Genomic DNA, 20,155 nt, shown 5'->3' with positions numbered 1-20,155 from the left:
AATTTTTTATTTAATATTTATTTTTTAGTTCTCGGTGGACACAACATCTTTGTTTGTATGTGGTGCTGAGGATCGAACCCGGGCCGCACGCATGCCAGGCGAGCGCGCTACCGCTTGAGCCACATCCCCAGCCCCCATGATGTTTTGGTAGCAGCCCAAGAACATGTCTGTGTCCTAATTCCTGGAACTTGTGAACAGGACTTTATTTGGGAAAAGAGTCTTTGTAGATGTAAGTAAATTAAGGATCTTTTTTTTTTTTTGCACGGGTGTGTGTGTGGGGGCGGGGGGATGGGGAGGTGGGGTATACCAGGGATTGAACCCAGGGGCCCTTAACCACTGAACTGCATCCCAGTCTATTTTTTTTTTTTTTTAATTTTGAGACAGAGTCTCACTATGTTGCTAAGGCTGGCTTTGAACTTGCAATCCTCCTGTCTCAGCCTCCCCAGGTGCCGTGTGGGCGCCACCGTGCCGGTTACATTAAGGATCTTAAAATGAGATCATCCTGGATTATCTAGTGACCTCTGTCTTCTTTCTTCTTCTTCTTTTCTTTTCCTTCCTCTTCCCTGCCCCAGTTGATCCACTTTCAAGATCACCTTTCTGGATTTTGCTTTGTGTTTTTGCTTTAGAACCCTCAGTGGACACAGGGACAGGGAAACGTGAATGATGGTCATCGTCATGCCTCCAGGACACACTGTGAAGAACATCGCAGCCCAAGACTTGTTCTTTTAAAAACGATGGGAAAAATAAAAATAAAAATGACGAGGAAATTGGGAGGATGGTCCGTGCCTACAAAGCAGAGCTCTCCGGCCGTTACCAGGGAGTCCACCTGATCACTGCTGACGAGGACACTGGGTTCACCCAAGCAGCTCAAAGGAATAGCGCTTAGCCATGAAAACCAGAGATTCACTTTAGGTGACCAGGTTGGACCTTTCAAAATGCCAAATGAGCCTGCTTTTCCTTCACTTAAATCAGCTTTCCTAGACAGTGTCTTACACTGTTTGTAATCGGTTTCTTTGAATTTCAGAAGGCGAGTTCAGAATAGGCAGAATCAGTTACATAATCATGACAGGCTTCTGAAATATAAAAGGAAAAAAAATGGTGATTCAATAAATTTAAGCTATGTGAACAGAGGGACTTGAAAAGGAAATCCTATTTCTAGGAGGTAGATGGCCTGTTAGAACCAAGCATTAAGTGGTTTTTCCTGGACTGTGTCAAATTATCTATCTATCTATTTAGTACTGGGGATCGAACCCAGGGTTACTTTACCACTGAGCTACATCCCCAGGTCTTTTTTATTCTTTGAGACAGGGTCTTGCTAAGTTGCTGAAGGTCTTGTTAAATCACTGAGGCTAACCCCAAACTTGTGATCCTCTTGCCTCAACCTCCGGAGTCTCTGGAACTACAAACCTTTGTCACTGTGGCTGGCCAAACAACAACTTTCCTTCTCCTTCTCCTTCTGATTGAACTCAGGGACACTCAAAGACAGGGTCTCACTGAGTTGCTTAGCACCTCGCTTTTGCGGAGGTTGGCTTTGAACTTGTGATCCTCCTGCCTCAGCTTCCCGAGCCACTGGGAATACAGGCGTGTGCTACTGGGCCCGGCTAAAACACTTATTCTTGTCAATATTGTATAGTGACCCTGAATCCTCCTCTGGGGACTTGTTACAGGACATCTCCCACCCCACGTTTTTTCTTTCCCACTGCTCCATCTCCTGATGAGATTTGTCCGGAGCAGTTTTCTTGGGTACTGTTGGCTTCCGGAGCTGTGCCTGTGGCCATAGGGACCCTGATCTGTCAACAGCAGCTCTTGTCACTGCCCCCCCCTCCGTGGCTCACCTGGCTTCCCTGGCGCCACCTCCCTGAACTCTGGGGTGGCATAGTGGATCTCCTGGGTGTGTTTTGTCCCTGGGAAAAAGACAAGGCGCAGGAGTTACTGGGCCAGTTCTTTGAATCTCTGGCCACACGGGGGCAGTGGCGTCCAGACCATGGACGTCGCGGAAAGCACTTGCCATCGGGACTGTGGGAACACCCCGCCTGACGCCAGTGTGGGCAGATTCCTGGTTCGCAAAATGGGAAAGACCTACGGGGAGTCGGGGAGGTGGTTAGCAACGTCCAGTGCCCGGGGGGTGGAGGACGGAGCCCCTGGCCTTGGGTCTTCCTCACCGCGAAGCGCAGCCTGGCCCCCACACTGAGGGGTGGATTCACAACTTGCAGAAGAGGGGTGATAGCAAGGTACTGGGTTCCTGAAAGTCCCTGAGGGAGCAGGATTTAAGTGTTCTCTCCACAAAAATGATCGCATGTGAAGCAGTGCTCAGGCTTATCAGCTGCATTTAGCCATGTCGGGGTGCAGCTCGGTGGTGGAGCCAGCGTGTGACCCAGGGTTCCCTCTCCAGTCCTGCAAATACCCCAAACCAAGTAATGTAGGTGTCTTTCAAAATGACACGTGGTGCATGATAAAATTTTGTGATTTTTGTCAGTTAAAATAAATAAATAAAAAGTTATGTTTCTTAAAAAAAAAAAAAAAATAGAAAAGGTAGCTAGGCATAGTGGCCTGTAATCCCAGCTGCTCCGGAGGCTGAGGCAGGAAGATTGAAAGTTTGAGGGCAGCCTCAGCAGCTTAGTGAGACCCTAAGCAACTTATCCATAATCTCAAAAAATAAAAAGGGCTGGGATGTAACTCAAGAAGGGTAAAGCACTCCGGGTTTGATCCTCAGTGCCGATAAATAAATAAATAGATAAATAAATAATCATGGAGGACTTTGGAACACAGTGTGGATCATTCTGAACTTATGAAAAAAAAATCAAGATATCTTAAAGTGGAAAAAAAACAAAAACAAATCCAAGGCATAGAATGTCACATGCCACCGTTGCCTGTTATGTCTCATGACTAAACAGAGTCACTCCAGATGAACTGGGCTGGCATGAAATAATCACATAGAGACAGAGAAATACCTTCTTTTTGGGGGGGGGTGTCCTGTGATGGCTCCTCTGACCTTAGGGGTCCATGGAAAGAGGGAGGAGCACGTGCTGAACCCTTTTATTGGGAAGAAGCCATTCAAATGAGGCAAGGGTAGGATTACCAGGGAACAAGGGTAGGATTACAGGTGAGTATAGCTCAACTCCTCTGGGTGCCGTCTACTCCTAGGGCCACTCCAGGGCCACGCCTTATTATCCTTGGGAGACTAAGTGATCTTTCAGATCCCTGTGGTGCATCAGGACTTCAAGGTGCATGCATTTGGAGTGGCTCCCCACAATTGCCATTTGTCCAGATGCCAGCAGAGCCAGAGGATCTCTGTGGCCCTGGGGTGAGACAGGACGTCGGGCAGGAGGGAGATGCTGTGTTCTGTTCCTTTGGCTCCATATTTACCCCATGTGTCTCAAAGGCCTTTAAAATCAAAAAGAACCCCAAACCAACCGACCAAACCTACCAAAGCACTCAACAAAGTCCTCTCACCTGCTAGAGTTTCACAGATGTTGACATACAATTCACCTTCCATGGATATGTCTCCAGGGTCCTTGGGCACGTTCTCTCTCATAGCTTTTTCTACATAAATGGGTACAGAATCATTCAATTGAACCAATTTGGTCACATTTTCCCTTCTCCTTGTCTCCTCTGCCGAGGAGCAGATTTTTTTCCAAACTTCCAAAAGAAAGAACAGCTACTCTAGTGGCCTAAACTGGTGTCTAATGAGGGGAAATCCTACATTTTTTTTTTAGCAAAATATTAAGATCTTTATTTCTAGGCTATATGGCCACCCCATAGACTGCATCTTTGGAATGGGGGGATGGGGGGGTTGTAAAGCTGTCAAACTTAATCTAGATACAGCTAGTGCAATATTTTCCTCAACCCCACAAGGCTCTGTTCCCTTTAAAGACTATTTCTAAATCAGCTTGGATCACTCACAGAAGAAAAAACACTGTCACCATCAATATTTAGCAGCATATTCAAAATTCATTTTGTTGTCTTGAATAAAAAGCTTAACTGTTCTATTAGTCCAGTAATTCCATATGGTCTTATTTCCTCTATACACAAAATACGATCTTCCAACATTTCTATAGATTAATTTTTGAGGATTCCAAAAGATTCAGTGGGGGAGGTTCTAATTTTTTTTTCACAATAAAATGAGCAGAACAAGCCCATGAGAATCAGACCAGCATTTAAATAAGACCCTCTGCATGGCTCAGTTCATGATGCATGAAGAGATTCAATGTAACCCCTAGCTCTCAGTTCATAAAAAAACAAATTTGAGAGGGATAAATGCAGCAACTATCTGTATTATTTAATAGCCTCTATTTAATATCCTAAGATGAGAGAAAACAGATGTAAGAAAACAAATCCTTTCATTCCAGGATGTCTGCAAAGGAGGGACACCGTGGAGCATGGATGAAAGGCGTTACTCTTAGCAGGGAAAAAAAAATGAATTGTGGACACAGTCACTCAAGATAAGCAACCACTGAGAGCAATAAGCTTCAATTCCACTGTTACGAGGGGGCACAAAGCAGAGAACTGTGGCAAAGCCAAGACTAGAGTCCTCTGCATTCTCGTGTTTACTGGTTCTGTGTTTCAATACAGCCTTGGAAGGGTGGGGAGAACCAGAGACCACCGTCATTACAAGCAAAAAGAGGCTATTAAAGCAACAACTTGGCTGTCCAAACCCAACTAGAGTGTAGGTTAGACACCTGAAATCCAGCCTGCACTGGCTTGCTTGTGAAGGGCTTGACAGGTCCAGAATTGCCTTCTTTTGAAAGACAGAGGAGGGCCTCTTCATGAGCCCTTTCTATTTACTAGTTTTCCTATCAGTTCACCATTTACACAGAAAAGATGCTGTAAGCTATCTCAGCTGACTTCTAATTTGGACATGGCATCAATGCTACACACACGATTGAATGTACGACCACCTCTTCTTGGTTCTTCCATGGGTCAGGCTCAGTAGGCTTCTTTGGACTGAATAGGTGTGATCTTGTTGGAGAACAGTGTGTAAACGTAAGGCCAGATTTTGTTTGTCTCCGTCCCAGAAAATTGGAGGAGCACTCCTCGACTCTTGTATAGCTCGATGACTGGTTTGGCTGCATCTTTATACCGTCTTAGCCTGGCAGCAACTGCTTCAGGCTTATCATCCTCCTGCTGGACCAGTGGCTCACCAGTGATGTCATCAATTCCATGCACATGAGGTGGGTTGAAGTCCAAATTATAGACTCTTCCACTAGGAGGGTGAATCCAACGTCGACTGAGACGATCTTTAAGTGTTTCAAATGGAATGTTCAAACTGATCACTAGATCCAGGTCACAGATTTTGTCGAGGGCTTCAGCCTGTACTATTGTCCTTGGAAAACCATCCAGTAGCCAGTGTTGGCCGCTCCTGAGCTCCAGCTCTGACACCATTAGGCGTGTGATCACGTGATCTGGAACCAAAAGACCTTTCTCCAGGTACTGCCTTGCCATTTCGCCAACTTCCGTGTTGGCTTTGAGGTTCTCCCACAAGAAGTGGCCACTGGAGAGATGCTGGAGGCCAAAGTTCTGGGCGATCCTCTGGCACACGGTGCCCTTGCCCGAGCCAGGCGGCCCTAGGATGACCGCACGCAGGAGCTTGGAAGCCATGGCCTTGGCGAGGAGGCGAGCGGCCCAACAGGCAGCCCCGGGAACTTTGTTTCTTGGCCCCTGCCTCAGGCACCCTCTGCTCACGCGGGGACTCTCCTGCCAGAAATCCTACATTTGTCCAAAGCACCTGCTCCTCCAAGCTAGGGCCCTCGGTGAGGTAATCCTCCTATCCTGGTCCTGAGAGGAACATTCTTTGACCAGAATATTACATTAGAGGCTGGGCACAGTGGTGCACGCCTGTGATCCCAGTGACTCCAGAGGCTGAGGCAGGAGAATTGCAAGTTCAAATCCAGCATCAGCAACTAAGCGAGGCCCTAAGCAACTCAGCAATACCCTATCTCAAAATAAAATATAAAAAAGGCCAGTGATGTGCCTCTGTGGTTAAGAGCCCCTAGGTTTAATCCCTGGTATCAAAAGAGAGAAAAGGCTGGACACATGTTTTTCCTTCCTGAAGGGAACAGTCATAAGAAGTTTTGGCACCTCTTCAAGAGATAGTCAATGATCGTGGCAAGTTCTATGACAGTGATAGAGGAGGCTAGCACCCAGGACCAGCTCCATGCTGGGCAGGGCCCTGTGCAAGACGGACAGGAGGGTCTCCTGTTCAAAATACTAGTATTCCTACAGTAGCCAGGGGGCGGAAGCCACCCAGGCCACCAAGGAGGAACGACTGGATGGAGAAAATGTGGGGCGTGCATACAAGGAAGTATTTTTCTGCCCTAACAAGGGAGGAAATGCTGCTACACGCTGCCACATGCGCGAACCTTGAGGACGTGACATGATGTGAAATCAGCCAGATGCCAAAGGACAGCTACTGCGTGAGGCCACTCAGGAGGCACCTAGAGTAGCACCTTTACAGAAACAGAAAATGGGCTAAGACGGCCAGGGCCCAGGCGAGGACAGGATGGGGCATGAATGTGGGGACAGCTGCACAGCAATGTGACTGTGTTCCACGTCACGGAACTGTATGGTTAAAGTGGGGGCTGGGGAGGCAGCTGGGTGGTACAGCCCTGGCCTGGCAGGTGCATGGCCCTGGGGTCCAGTCCAGCAGCCAAAATGGACCAACAACAAGAATGTACAAGAGTTAAACTGGCAAATATCAGGTTATATATATTCTTTAGAAAGGAAGTTATTCGGAATTGTGAGTTGGTGGCAGCAGAGTTTTAGGGACTTTTCTGGGGGAGGCCATGTGACCACACAAGCTGCAGGTCCGGTGGCCAGCTCTGTCTGCAACCTACAGCTGGGGGGGCCTTCCTGGGCCGGTGGGCATGACCCCCAAGTGGGGGCCATTTGGGAATTCTCGCTCGTTCATCCTCCCCTTCCTCTTCTTTCCACTCCACTGTTTGGGAATTATTGTTGTGTGGGGAGCTTTTTGGTTTTGAGGTGCAGGGGTGGAATCCAGGGCCTCAGGCCTGCTAGACAAGGGTTGACCCCTGAGCCATCCCCAGCCCGTCTGCATTCCAGTCTGACCCCCTTGCCCTCCCCCTTACTCTCTGCCCTGCTGTCTATATCCCAAATCCAGGCTAAACAACAGTCAAGAACTTACTTGCTTTGTATTTTCGTTGTAGCCAAAAAACCAGAACCAGGATTATTGCCAGGAGCACCAGCAGTAACCCCGGAAGCAGCAGAGGCAGCACTGGGCAGATAGGACAGCGGTCTCCCTCTGGAAGAAGACAGCAATCCCTGGTCAGTGCATGGCCGTCTTCCCCAGTGACACTGACCTGGCAGGAAGGGCCATCACCCAAGGCAACCGACCTACTGTGCAGCTGATCCCTGAGGCACAGTAGGCACCTGTGACCCACCAGTTAACTCATTTGTCCTTTTATGTCAGAGAGCAATTCTGTCAGAGCTTGTGTGGACCCTACCAGAGGGACCTTGCATTTGGAAGTAGGTGGCCAAAATGAGAAGTGGGTGGGTACAGAGGCAGCTGCAGTGTCTGGAAGCAAATCCAGAGCCGGTTGAAAGAACTCAGGAAAAGAAAGTACAATTATGCAAGCCATTGAAAAAGATGCAGTGTGGTGTTGTTATATATTGGTTTGTTTCTGCTGGATCAATCTGAAGGTTAGCACTGGGGAAGTCACCAGGTCTAGAAGGATGAAAGGACATGTTAAAGACTAAGCAGATTGAGTTCACTGTCTTAGCCCACTTTTGAGTTGCTATAACAAAATGCCTGACACCAGGTAATGTACTAAGAAGAGAGGTTTATCTGGCTCTTGATTATGATGGAAAGTCCAAACAGTGTGGTGTCTGGCAAGGTCCCCTCCTGGCTGCATCGCAACAAGAGTCAGGGGCTTACCAAGCCAGAAGTTGGCGTGTGTCTCTGCTTTGAAGAACTAGGGTCTGAGCCTGCCTTTTACAGAATTTTCAATCTGCTTATCGTTGATAGTGAGTATAGTTTTGTCAATGGTTCAGCTCTCAGTGTAAGGTTGAGAGTGACTTGTGTTCTCCATCCAAAAATATTCTATCTGTATTTTCACTTATAGAATTCAGCTGCACAGTTATCTTCTACTTCCTCTGCAAAGCAGAAGTAACCTTGCTAAATAGATTCGAGGGAAACTCTCAACAGGAAATACAGAGGTCTGGTGTGCTCTGACAAATCATGCTCTATCTTGTGGGAGAATCAAACTGTTAAAAGAGCTGGGACGAGGGCTATAGCTCAGTGGTAGAGGGCATGCCCAGCACGTGTGAGGCACTGGGTTCCATCCTCAGCACCACATAAAATTAAATAAACAGATCAAATAAAGGTATTGTGTCCATCTACAACGTGTGTGTGTGTGTGTGTGTGTGTGTGTGTGTGTGTGGCACTGGGGATATAGCTCAGTGGCAAAGCACCCTGGGTTCAATTCCTTGTACCATGTTTTAAAAAAACCCTATTCTTCCATTTTCTCCCATAGCAGAGGACAGTCCCCTCTTCATCAAACTACACACCTGGAAGTGGCTCTGCTTCTTTCCTAACCTGCACCATCTGCGACTCTCATCGGTCAACAGGTTCTCCTGTAAAATATTTCTTGAATCCATCCACATCTGCTCATCTCCACCACCGCTTCTTTCCTAGATGACTTCAAGAGCTCCCCAACCAATCCTCAGCTTGCACCCTGCCTGGTACCCGCTTTGAACAAATTAGCTGCACAGATGGCAGATGGTGTCCTGACGCTTGCCCGCCTGTCCATGCACACGGAAGACTAAGCTCTCCCCATGCTCCAGGCCCCTCCTAACTTGGCCCCCTCTCTCTCTAGCCTCATCGTGGGTCAAACCCCGCCTCAGCTGACCAGCGGCTCTACCAGCCTCCCCAAGTTGAAGCTCTGAACACGCTGGAGCCCAACATCAGCCCCTTTGAGATACCTTCCCTAGACCCTCTACCTAGGTAGGTCCCTCCTCCTCCTCCTTGTCTGCCTTCCTTTCCTTTGTGATTTATTTGTTTGAGTAGTTGTGTTTGTCTCTCCTACTAGACCAGAAGCTCCGGCAGGCCAGGAACCAGATGGGCTAGGCAATCAGTGATGGAGGAATTTGTGTTTATGCCTCAGACCTTCACCTTTTACTGAGTTGGGGACACAACCATGTCTTAGGTATCACTGAAATCCCAGGAGTACAACTGCGTGTTCAGAGTAGGCACTTAATAAGTATCTATTGATAAGACTTAATTAAAGATGGCATTGATTGATTGATTGATTGATTGACAATGGGAATTGAACCCAGGGCTCTCTATCATTGACCTACATCCCTAACCCTTTTAATTTTTTATTTTGGGGCAGGGTCTTACTAGGTTGTTCAGGGCCTCACTAAGTTGCTAAGGCTGGCCTTGAACTTGGGATCCTCCTGCCTCAACCTCCTGAGTTGTTGAGATTACAGGACCACCATGCCTGGAATAGTTTTAGAATTTACCAATTTACAGGACAGTGTAACAAATTGAAGAAAAGTTGTGTACAGAGAACATACGTATTCATGGGTTTACTGCCTTTACCTTATGCACTGTGTGTTTATTGGGATTTTCTCCCTGTTATGCATATTCCTTTTAAAAATATGATTTCTACTCTATTTTGCCCTGATTCCAAGACTTCTTAATTGAGTCTTCAGAAAGAAGGAGGTTTTATCCATAGCTGGTAATCATAAAATAAAGCCTCTGAGATCTATGATGTTTGCCTGAAGATCTAAGACTATTATCTGAAATAGTTCAAGGTCTTTGAAGGAGAAAGTGAAGTAGGATTATTAAGAATAAAGACCTGTTGGGCGAGGTGGCGCACGCCTGTAATCCCAGCTGCTTGGGAGGCTGAGACAGGAGGATTGCAAGTTAAAAGTCAGCCTCAGCAAAAGCAAAGCACTAAGCAACTCAGTGAGACCCTGTCTCTAAATAAAATACAAAATAGGGCTGGGGGTGTGGCTCAGTGGTCTAGTGCCCCTCGTTTTTTTTTTGTTGTTGTTGTTTTGGCACCCCCCCCCACAAAAAAATAATAAAGACCTCAGCAACAAACAAGCCTCTTGAATGTTGGCCAGGGGCATAAGAGCCCTTGGTGGAACAAAAGTGAATCCCACGAATTGCAGAACCTCCAAGTGGCAGGTGACTTACTTACCACTGACCGTGAAGTTGAATGGGTTACTGTAGGTCGAACAGTTGAAGAGCACGGCTTTGCATTTGTAGGAGCCCAAATCATCGGCTGTGGAGATGGTCACGTTAAAAGTCACGGCTTCCCCTTTTCCTGTCCGGTTGCCCAGCAATTTCTTATTCAAAAACAATAAATATTTGATCTCCAGTGACTCATTCTTGTAGGAGCAAAGCAGAGATACATTTTGACCCAATACGACCACATTCGTATTTGAGTTCAAATTTGGAGAAGAAAATCCTGGAAAACAAAAATCACACGAAGAAAATGTGCTTATTAAAATCCCTTGATACAAACTCAGTGGGCCTCTGGCCATGTTTTATGAGTTGAGTGATGGGGACATTCGGTCCCAGGCCAGCTCTCCTGAGGCGGGTATTCTTGGCCTGCAGAGGCAGACTGCTTGCATGAAGCAACTCAGTGTGTCCACGGCCTTCTCACAGTGACCGGCAGGTGGACGTGAGCAGCTGAACTCTTTTGTGGTAGCCCCCTCTTCCCCCGGAGGATCTGAAAAGAGGTTCCATTAGGATTGTCTCTGCTGACCCGGAAGTCATGTCTGATGGCTTGTTTGGTCTATTAGTTATTTTCATCTTGAAAATTTTCAAACATAATAATACTAAAGACGGCATCACAAACCCTCGTGTACCCACCATCCAGCTTCAGCAGTAAACAAATGATCCTCCCCATTGTCTGTCCCCACCTGGCCTATGATTATTGGGGTTTGAGTATGGTTTGGCCCCTTCCAAGCTCAGGTTGGGATTTAACCCCCAGTGGGAAGTAAGAGAGGGGAAACAATCAAACTGTGGTGTGTGGAGGTGGGTCCTTTGGAAGGTGGTTAGGATTGGATAAGGTCGGCAGGGTGGAGCCCCAATTCAGGTGGCTCTGTAAGAAGAGGAAGAGGAAGAGCTCTGGCTTAGCGGGTAGAGGCCCTGGGCTCAATCCCAGTGCGAGAAAGGAAGGAAGGGAAGAAGGAAGGGAGGGAGGGAGAGGGAGAGAGGGAAGGGGAGGGAGGGAGGGGGAGGGAGTGTGTGTCCTAATGAGCTGCCTTGGGACTCCTTGGGACTCCTGGGACTCTGCCCACTAGGAAGCCACCCTCAGAAGCAGCCCCTGACCTAGGAACAAAACCATGAGCCAAATAAAGTTGTTGTTCTTCTTCTTATTTTCTGAATGACTTAGTTTGTAGTATTATGCTATCATCAACAGAAAATGGACTATTTTTAAAGCAAATCTCTGACTACATGTTGTTTTTTTCCATAAATTTCTGTATTAAGAAAGAGACATGGGCTGAGGCTATAGCTCAGTGGCAGAGCGTTTGCCTAGCATGTGTGAGGCTCTAGGTTTCAATTATTTACAGTTATTAATCTTACTGTCACTTTTTTCATTAATTTTTAAAAAAAAAATTTTTTTTTGACAATTCCAGTATGTTTGATAACTTGTTTGTTTGTCCTTAAAAATGTTGAGGGAAGGGGCTGGGGTTGTGGCTCAACGGTAGAGTGCTTGCCTACCACATGTGAGGCCCTGGGTTCTATCCTCAACACCACATAGAAATAAGTAAAATGAAAGTATTGTGTCTACCTACAACTAAAAAATAATAATAAATAAATAAATAATGTTGAGAGAAAAAAGAACCCCCATCAGAAATCAAATGAACAAAACAAAACAAAAACAACTATGAAAGAGTGAAGAGAAATACAAGGAAATATTTTAGGCTAGATTAGGAGCCACAAAAAAATAAATTAAAATAATTAGGAGCCATAAAGAAAAGATTGAATTCTTAGCTACCCCCAAACTTTAAACTCCTCTATGACAAAATTAAAAGTCAAGTGACAGTCTAGAACACAATGCTTTAAAAGTGAATAAAACCAAAGGATTTTTAAATATACAGAAATCAACTTCAAATCAACAAGAAAAAGGGCAACAATCAAATTAGCAGGCAAATAATATAAACAGGTAATTTCCAGAAGAAGAAATGCAGATGACCACTAAATACTACAGGGACCAAAAACCGGCTTGGGTGGAAGACAGATTTATGCCATCAGCTCCCTCCCGCTCTTTGATCTGGATAATTAACATTTTCTCAGTCTTTTATTAGCTCAACTTCAAAATAACACCTTCCCTTTCCAACCTGGATGGCGGTCCCCACATTTCCTTCATATGGGAATGCTGGAGTGTTAATGGCCAATGAACATGAAACAGATGTGCAGTTTTATAAGAGATGAGACAACTGTGAATTAGAATACTGGGATATCACTTTGCTCTCATTAGGTTGGCATAAATTTTATAAACTGTTATATCCACTGCTGGGCCCAGTAGGATGAGCTCACACTTACCCACACTGTTGGTGACCCCCGCAGCTTCAGCCTAGTGGGAGGGCAATTGAGAATCTGCAACAATTTAACTCATGTTTCCTTTGACCTGGCAATTTCAATTGTTTGTTAGGATGTTATCCTACAGAGATGCTCCCATTGGCCCACAAAAGGTGTTCTGTACAGGGATGTCTGTTACAGTATTGTTTATATTATGAGAAAAAGTGGAATAATCAATAAAAATGAACTGTTGCTGCATCATATTATAAAATACCATGTAATGGGGGTGCAGTGGTGCACACCTGTAATTACCCAGCTACTTGGGAGGCTGAGACAGGAGGATCACAAGTCTGAGGCCAGCCACAATAATTTAGCAAGATCCTGTCTCAAGATTAAAAAATAAAAAGGACTGGGGATGTAGCTCAGTGGGAGAACACCCCTGGGTGTTCAATCCCTAGTACTGCAAAAAAATAAATTAATTAAATACCATGCAACTGTTGAACAAATGAGATAAATCTATATCTTCTACTTAGGAGGATATCTATGATAATGGTTACATTTTTACAAAAGAAAAGTTATAAAAGAGTTTATTTAGGGCTGGGGTAGAGCTAAGTGCTAGAATGCTTGCCTCATATACACAAGGCCTTGGGTTCAATCCCCAGCCCTGGAAGAAAAAAAAAAAAATTCCAATGATCCTGAAGAGAAAAACATGATTGATAGCGGTCAATTCTAGAAATAGAGAGTAGAAAGGGATTGGAGGAAATGTGACTGCACTTTCATTCTATACAGGAATAAAGAAGGTATATGGAATTGGGTTAGCGCATATCAATGGCCTTTCATTGCTGGGAGCTGTTTGGAGGAGTAAGGGCTGTGGCATCCAACCCTTGGGAAGACTCCCCCAGCAGGGCTTTTAGTACTCCACCTCACAGTTGAGAAACATGAAGTAAAGGGTTTACGTCATTTGCCCAGGCTGCCAGGTGGTCAATGGCAGAACCAGGGTGAGGATCAAGTGGTCTAATGCTGCCTTTTTTTGGTACCGGGGATTGAACCCAGGGGTGCTTAACCACTGAGCCACATTTGCTGAGGCGGACCTGAACTTGGGATCCTCTTGCCTCCACCTCCCAAGTAGCTGGGATTACAGGCATGCGCTACCCCACCCAGCCTGCCCTCTGATACACGTTTCTAGTGTTGCTTGAACTATTTTGCAATGATTATGCGTTGGGTTTTCTAGTTGAAGAACAACAACAATGAAAGAAAGTGAGAAACATTCATTGTAAAAGCAATCTCAAAACTTTGTCACAAGAGACTCAGAAAAAACTTTCCAACCCTCTCCCTAAAATCACTATTTAAATAGTTTATTTAACTGAAAAGTCTTTGTTCTTGGTTATTTATCTAAAAGTAAACAAACAAAAAACTTATAAGTGAGCAGTCATGTTTAACGCTGATCATCTCACCCTTTCCAGTAAAATAACTTCAGTAAGAAGAAAAGGAAACTTACCATTTTTTTTCATGGTATTACAGTTCAGTACAGCTTTTTGAACTGAAAGAGAGAAAAAGAACATGAGAAAGCTCATTTTTCACACGATGCTTCAGTGTGACGATTCAAGTCTCAGGACGGTATGTGGCCTTACATGTAACAGAAGAAAAAATGCCCCAAAAGAAGAACGTGTTCAAATGTCTGCACATTCTCTTCAGTGGAACCAGAGAGGACGGGGGAGCCGAGATCATGGTAGTGGCACCATCAACAGAGAAGAGAACTTCCTCCTTTTCTTGACCATATTAGGGAAATCAGAGGATCTTGACAAGCTTTGCACAATCTAACGGGTTGGGCCCGCCTCCGACTGGCTGGGGACTTGGGTTTGGGATAAAGAAAAGAAAAAATCTGGCTGTTAGATTGTTATATATGTAAACCCACCCGATCATCTCTGCTCCCCAAATGACCTGAATAACTGTGTGCTCTTCTGTAATTACAAATTATCCTGCTTTTAAAAATGGCATTTCTTTTTATATTGCTAGTTTGTGGCTACATGGTTTTATAGTACTTTATAAAAGTTTGCATGGGGGTGGGGACAGGGATGGAACCCAGGCCTTCTTAACCACTGAGTCACATCCCCAGCCCTTTCTTATTTATTTATTTTTTATGTTGAGACAGGATGTTGCTAAGTTGCTTTAGGGCCTCACTAAATTGCTGACTTTGAACTTGCAATCCTCCTGCCTCAGCTTCCTGAGCTGCTGGGATTAAAGGTGTGCACCACCATGCCCACAAGTTTGAATGGGCGTACTATTAGCAGATGCATGTGCAAAATTCTGCTTTCTCTTATCTTTGTGTTAGCAGTCTTTACCCGCATCCTTCACCTTCCAGCTACCCCTGCTGGCTAGTTGAAAAAACAAAACAAAACAAACAGAATAACAATAGATTCATTTGGGGTCCCCACATTTTTATGTACATCTGTGGAAAGGTTTCTCTCTTAGATACAATACTAATTGGACACAATACCTTTATTTTTTTTTATGTAGTTATTTTTATGTGGTACTGAGGGTCGAACCCAGGGCCTCGCACATACTAGGCAAGTGCTCTACCTCTGAGCCACAACCCCAGCTCTACAATACTAATTGGAGACAAGACTCAGGCAATGAAAAGACATTGAAAACTTCTATTATTTTCAAGAATGATAATTGCCATTTTCCAACTCACCTTGTAAGAATAGATGCAGGACAAACCTCTGTTTCAGGACAAAATAAATATGTCAGAAGATCTAAACTTCAGAGGTTTAAAATGACAGTGTTGGATCAAATAAACTCTTCCCTATTTAATTGCTTAGTGAATCAAAAATCCAGTCATTGGACAGTGAATCTCAAAGAGTAGATAGAGAATGAATCTGAAGAAGAGGTGGTTCCATCAGGGAAACGTGACTGTGATAATAGAAAATTAAGTACCGCTTATTCATAAGTAACCATTTGTATAAGAGCAAGATTTATAAAATATTACAGATTGATATTTTCAGGAGGAAAATGATCGGTGAAATGAAATAAAGTGCAAGAGACCATAAACATGTTTGTACGTACGAATCCATGCGTGTCTGTAAGGAGGCCTTTGTGTGAGACTGGCTCCAATATGACAGCTTCTTCTTTTTCTTTTTCCTGCTGTTCACCAGTTTAGAGTGGGAAGATGCTCTCATCTTAAACGTCCATTTGTGCAACATTGATTTACAGCTACAAAAAAGTTATTTGATTTTACTTTAGGAATAATGCGAGGAGTCATCCAATTACGGGTCTAACAGAGCATATGCATTTGTTTGATGCCTGAGTTACATTATTAAAGTTGCTTCTTACCATCCATATAAATCTTCACTCCAAAAAAAGCAAGCTAAAACCTTTTCCTAAATGAAGTATATCTAGAGAAATACAAGGCCTGAAATTGAGCAACAATATCCCAGTTACTATCACTTGTTTTGTAAAACAGAAAAGAAAATCTTGAATGTAATTACAGATTTCACATCTATAATCCCAGTGGTTTGGGAGGCTGAGGCAGGAGGATGACAAGCTCAAGGCCAGTCTGGGCAACTAAGTGAGACCCTGTCTCAAAAGAGAAAGCAAAAAGGGATGGGGCTGCAGCTCAGAGCACCCCTGAGTTTAATCCCCAGCACTGCAAATAAATAAATAAGTAATAAATAAAATGTCATGCTAGTTTATAACTACTGGTCATACTTTTCAACATATATGATGAAGATTTGTAGACTATTTTATGATGTGGGGAGAGAATAACAATATGGTCAATGAAACAGAAAACCCAGTTAAACACTTGTGAGTAGTACATAATTTAAATGCATAGAGAAAAACTGGAGGAATGATTTCTTAAAATGTCAATAATGGCCCTCTCTTGCTGTTAGAGTTATGGGGGAGATTGTCTTATTTTAGCTTTTTAGGAATTTTTTTTTCTGAATTAATTTCTTATTATATAGAAAGGGAAGGAAAGGGAATAATTCCTGACCTTGACACTTCCCCTGTCCTCGGCTGAAGGGGAAGAGTCTCTGCTAAGCCTGGTAGTACCCACCACTCCACAAGGGCAAGAGGTCAGAGGCATTTCCCCAGACGCCAGGGCTCCAAACCACAGAGCTACTGAGAGGGGAAAGTGAGTTTTACATGGAAGGTCAAGATAACAGTCCTTGCTGTGAGGACCCAGCTGGGTCCTCTGTCAACTCAGCCTCTTGCAAACAATAGCCTCAACTTTCTTAAGAGAAAATACATGTTTTGAGTCTGGTAAATCACAAAAATGGAAACAGCACACTAAACAAAGAAAATACCCAGTAGGTATGAGCGTAATTCATTTCCACATATTGTTCTTGCTCTCAGGAATGTCTTCAGCCCTCCCTGCTCTCTGCAGTTTCCACAAAATTCCTTGCCGTGGACACCAAGCGTCCTTGGGGACAGTTTATCATTAGCTGCAGTTAGTAGTGGCAGCTGTTTATGGCCTCGTGCCCTTGGGTGGACTGATTTTCCCACACCATGTCCTCCGGTCCTCTGGAGCATTATCATCCCCGTTTTCCATGTGGGAAATCTCAGCTAGTAATTAGCACGGCTGGGATTCAAACCCTGGTCTCTCTGAGCCAACGTCCGGGCTCCTAAGCCCTCTCCACAGCCTCTGTCTGCCCAGCGTTCACATCAGACCCTCTTGACTTCAGGACTCAGAGGCTCTCAGTTCATCCCAGAGGGGCTGTGGTTCACTTCTACTAGATCCATGAAGCACACACAGAAGTAAAGCCAGAGAGTCTGCTCTCACCAGTCTGAAAAGAGTGTGTGTGACAAGGGACTTCCCGGGGGAGAGAGCGGACGGCCACTTGAGGTGCTGGTTCTTCTTGCACGTTCCCATGACAGGTGCCTGTCTGTGGGGATGCCAGGTATCTGCCCAGGAACAGGCTCTTCTAGGCCAGTGTCCCTCTCCAGTGTCCACATACATCAGGGTGCTCCTGGCCTGAGCTTCCAGGTCCCCGCCCATGGCTGTTAGTCATTTCAAGGCCCACGCCCCGTCACTTCCAGGGGATCTGAGCAAAGCCAGGGCAGAGTGGAGTCGTCCCACATCCTCCTGGTGTGACCAGGGTGTGGGAGGAAAACATCTCTAACCCTCAGTTTACAGAAAGCCTTAATTCCAAGTTTCATGCTCTTCTTAAAAAGGTGACACTCAGTGATTTATGCTGCTTGTAATACAGGCTGAGCATCCTTCATCCCAAATGCTTGGGACCAGAAGTTTCAGACTTTGGAATATTGAGAGATCTTGGGGATTTATACACACACACAGTCTCAAGGTAATTTTATATGATATTATAAATAGTTTTTTAAAAAAATTATTTCTTCTAATTAGTTGTACATAACAGCAGAATGCATTTCGAATCCTAGTACATAAGCAGAGCACAATTTTTCATTTCTCTGGTTGTACTCGAAGTAGAGTCACACCATTTGTGTCTTCATACATTGTACTTAGGGTAATGATATTCATCTCATTCCACCATCTTTCCTACCCCCATGCCCCCTCCCTTCCCCTCCCTCCCTTTTGCCCTATTTAAAGTTCCTCCATTCCTCCCATGCCCATCCCCCCTTATGAATCGGCATCCACTTATCAGAGGAAATATCCAGCCTTTGGTTTTTTGGGATTGGCTAACTTCACTTAGCATACTTAGAATACTCCAACTCCATCCATTTACCTACAAATGCCATGATTTTATTCTCTTTTAATACTGAGTAATATTCCATTATGTATATATACCACAGTTTCTTTATCTATTCATCTATTGAAGGGCATCTAGTTGGTTCCAGTTTAGCTATTGTGAATTGTGCTGCTATAAACATTGATGTGGCTGCATCCCTGTGGTTTGCTGTTTTTAAGTCCTTTGGGTATAAACCGAGGAGTGGGATAGCTGGGTCAAATGGTGGTTCCATTCCAAGTTTTCTAAGGAATATCCATACTGCTTTCCAGAGTGGTTGCACCAATTTGCAGGCCCACTCACAATGTAAGAGTGTCCCCACATCCTCGCCAACACTTATAGTTGCTTTTATTCTTGATAAATACCATTATGACTGGAGTGAGATAAAATATTAAGTTTTGATTTGCATTTCTCTAATTACCGGAGATGTTGAACATTTTTTTCATGTATTTGTTAATTGATTGTATATCTTCTTCTGAGAAGTGTCTGTTCAGTTCCTTAGCCCATTTATTGTTTGGGTTATTTATTTTTTTGGTGTTAAGTTTTTTGAGTTCTTTATGTATCCTGGAGATTAGTGCTCTATCTTGTGGGAGGCCAACCTTACACGGGTGACTGAGTTACACTCCCCAGCTGGGTGCTGAGGCGCTCAGTCACAGAAATGGGTGTGTCTTCCTACAGCCCCGTGGGTGAAGCTATGCTCACCTGTTCCTTTGTAATATAACCCCTTGCCCTGTTTAGGATAGAATCTTCCATGGAAGTGCCTTGTGTGTGTCCCCTCCTCTTACTGTGCCCTTGGGTGTGGCCTACCCAGGTGTCAGTCAACCTGCTGACAGTGCACATCATGAAGATAGACTCAGCCCCCTGAAACCTGACCCCTTGCCTCATTTGAATAGCTTCTCCTCAATAAAAGGGGTCAGCGCATGCTCTCTCTCTCTCTCTCTCTCTTTCTGTGGACCCTTAAGGTCAGAGGAGCCATCACAGCGACCCCAAAGAAAAAGGTATTTGTGTCTCTTGTGTGGTTATTTCATGCAGCCCAGTTAGCACAGTTTAACTAGAGTGACCCCTGAGCCTTTTAGTCGCGAGAACAGAAACCCGGCACTATCTGACATGAATGTGGCAAAAATTTGCTCCCAAAATGTAGGCTCTCTCTGCATATAAATAATTTTTTGCATGAAACAAAGTTTGTGTATGCTGAACCTTCAGAAAGTAGAGTGTCATTCTCCACCATTCCTGGCTCTGAATTTTCTTTTCTTTCTTTCTTTCTTTCTTTCTTTTTTTTTTTTTTTTGTGGTGCTGGGGATTGAACCCGGGGCCTTGTGTGTTCAAGGCAAGCACTCTACCAACTGAGATATAGCCCCAGCCCCCTGGCTCTGAATTTATACACTTCCAATAAGCAATCATTTTCTTATAATTATTCACACATAAGTACTTGGCAGTAAAAAAAACCCAATTCACATGCCATTAATATAGTCATGAAATGAATCATTGCCCAGGGTTACTCAGCAGTGTAGGGGCATCCCCAGGAGGCCCGAATCAGCTGTCAAACAACAACAGTAGCTTTCATTCCCCACCAACTAGGCTGTGTTTTGATTAAAAGTTTACTGTACACCACATTTAATTTTCTAGGTAAGAGAAATGATCTGAAGCAGGTGAGGGACCAGGAAGAGGGTCCTCTAGGGGTGAGAGTACATTCTGCTGGATGACTTTAAAAAATCTTTCCTCCAGCTCATCTGCCTCATTAACAGTGGTTTTTGTCTTAGAAGTCAACTTCTGATTTTATTAAAGGTCATTCAAAGCCGGGCGTGGTTGGGCATGCCTGTAATCCCAGCGGCTCGGGAGGCTGAGGCAGGAGGATCACAAGTTCAAAGCCAGCCTCCGCAATGGTGAGGCACTAAGCAACTCAGGGTGACCCTGTCTCTAAATAAAATACAAAATAGGGCTGGGGATGGGGCTCAGTGGT

The 20,155-nt window shown here is 44.7% G+C and overlaps 2 protein-coding genes across 2 annotated transcripts; both read right to left on the bottom strand.

Annotated features, from left to right (window-relative positions):
* Positions 1-170: 170 nt before the first annotated feature.
* Milr1 (mast cell immunoglobulin like receptor 1) lies at positions 171-14,285 on the bottom strand. The gene is made up of 7 exons (XM_015504823.2): positions 14,128-14,285; positions 13,995-14,036; positions 10,164-10,433; positions 7,142-7,258; positions 3,454-3,543; positions 1,836-1,904; positions 171-1,073 (listed from the first exon to the last, which is right to left on the bottom strand). Exons 1-7 carry the CDS (start codon positions 14,222-14,224, stop codon positions 1,021-1,023), a joined length of 738 nt encoding a protein of 245 aa, XP_015360309.1. The 5' UTR covers positions 14,225-14,285; the 3' UTR covers positions 171-1,020.
* Positions 3,932-5,883, bottom strand: LOC107158348 (adenylate kinase 4, mitochondrial-like). The gene has a single exon (XM_048798168.1). It carries the CDS (start codon positions 5,596-5,598, stop codon positions 4,927-4,929), a length of 672 nt encoding a protein of 223 aa, XP_048654125.1. The 5' UTR covers positions 5,599-5,883; the 3' UTR covers positions 3,932-4,926.
* Positions 14,286-20,155: the final 5,870 nt, after the last annotated feature.

Source organism: Marmota marmota, unplaced genomic scaffold (genome assembly GCF_001458135.2).
Source record: "Marmota marmota marmota unplaced genomic scaffold, marMar, whole genome shotgun sequence".
Classification (NCBI taxonomy): Eukaryota; Metazoa; Chordata; class Mammalia; order Rodentia; family Sciuridae; genus Marmota; species Marmota marmota.
Note: the sequence above shows the minus strand (reverse complement) of the source record. Positions and strands in the feature narration are given on the sequence as shown.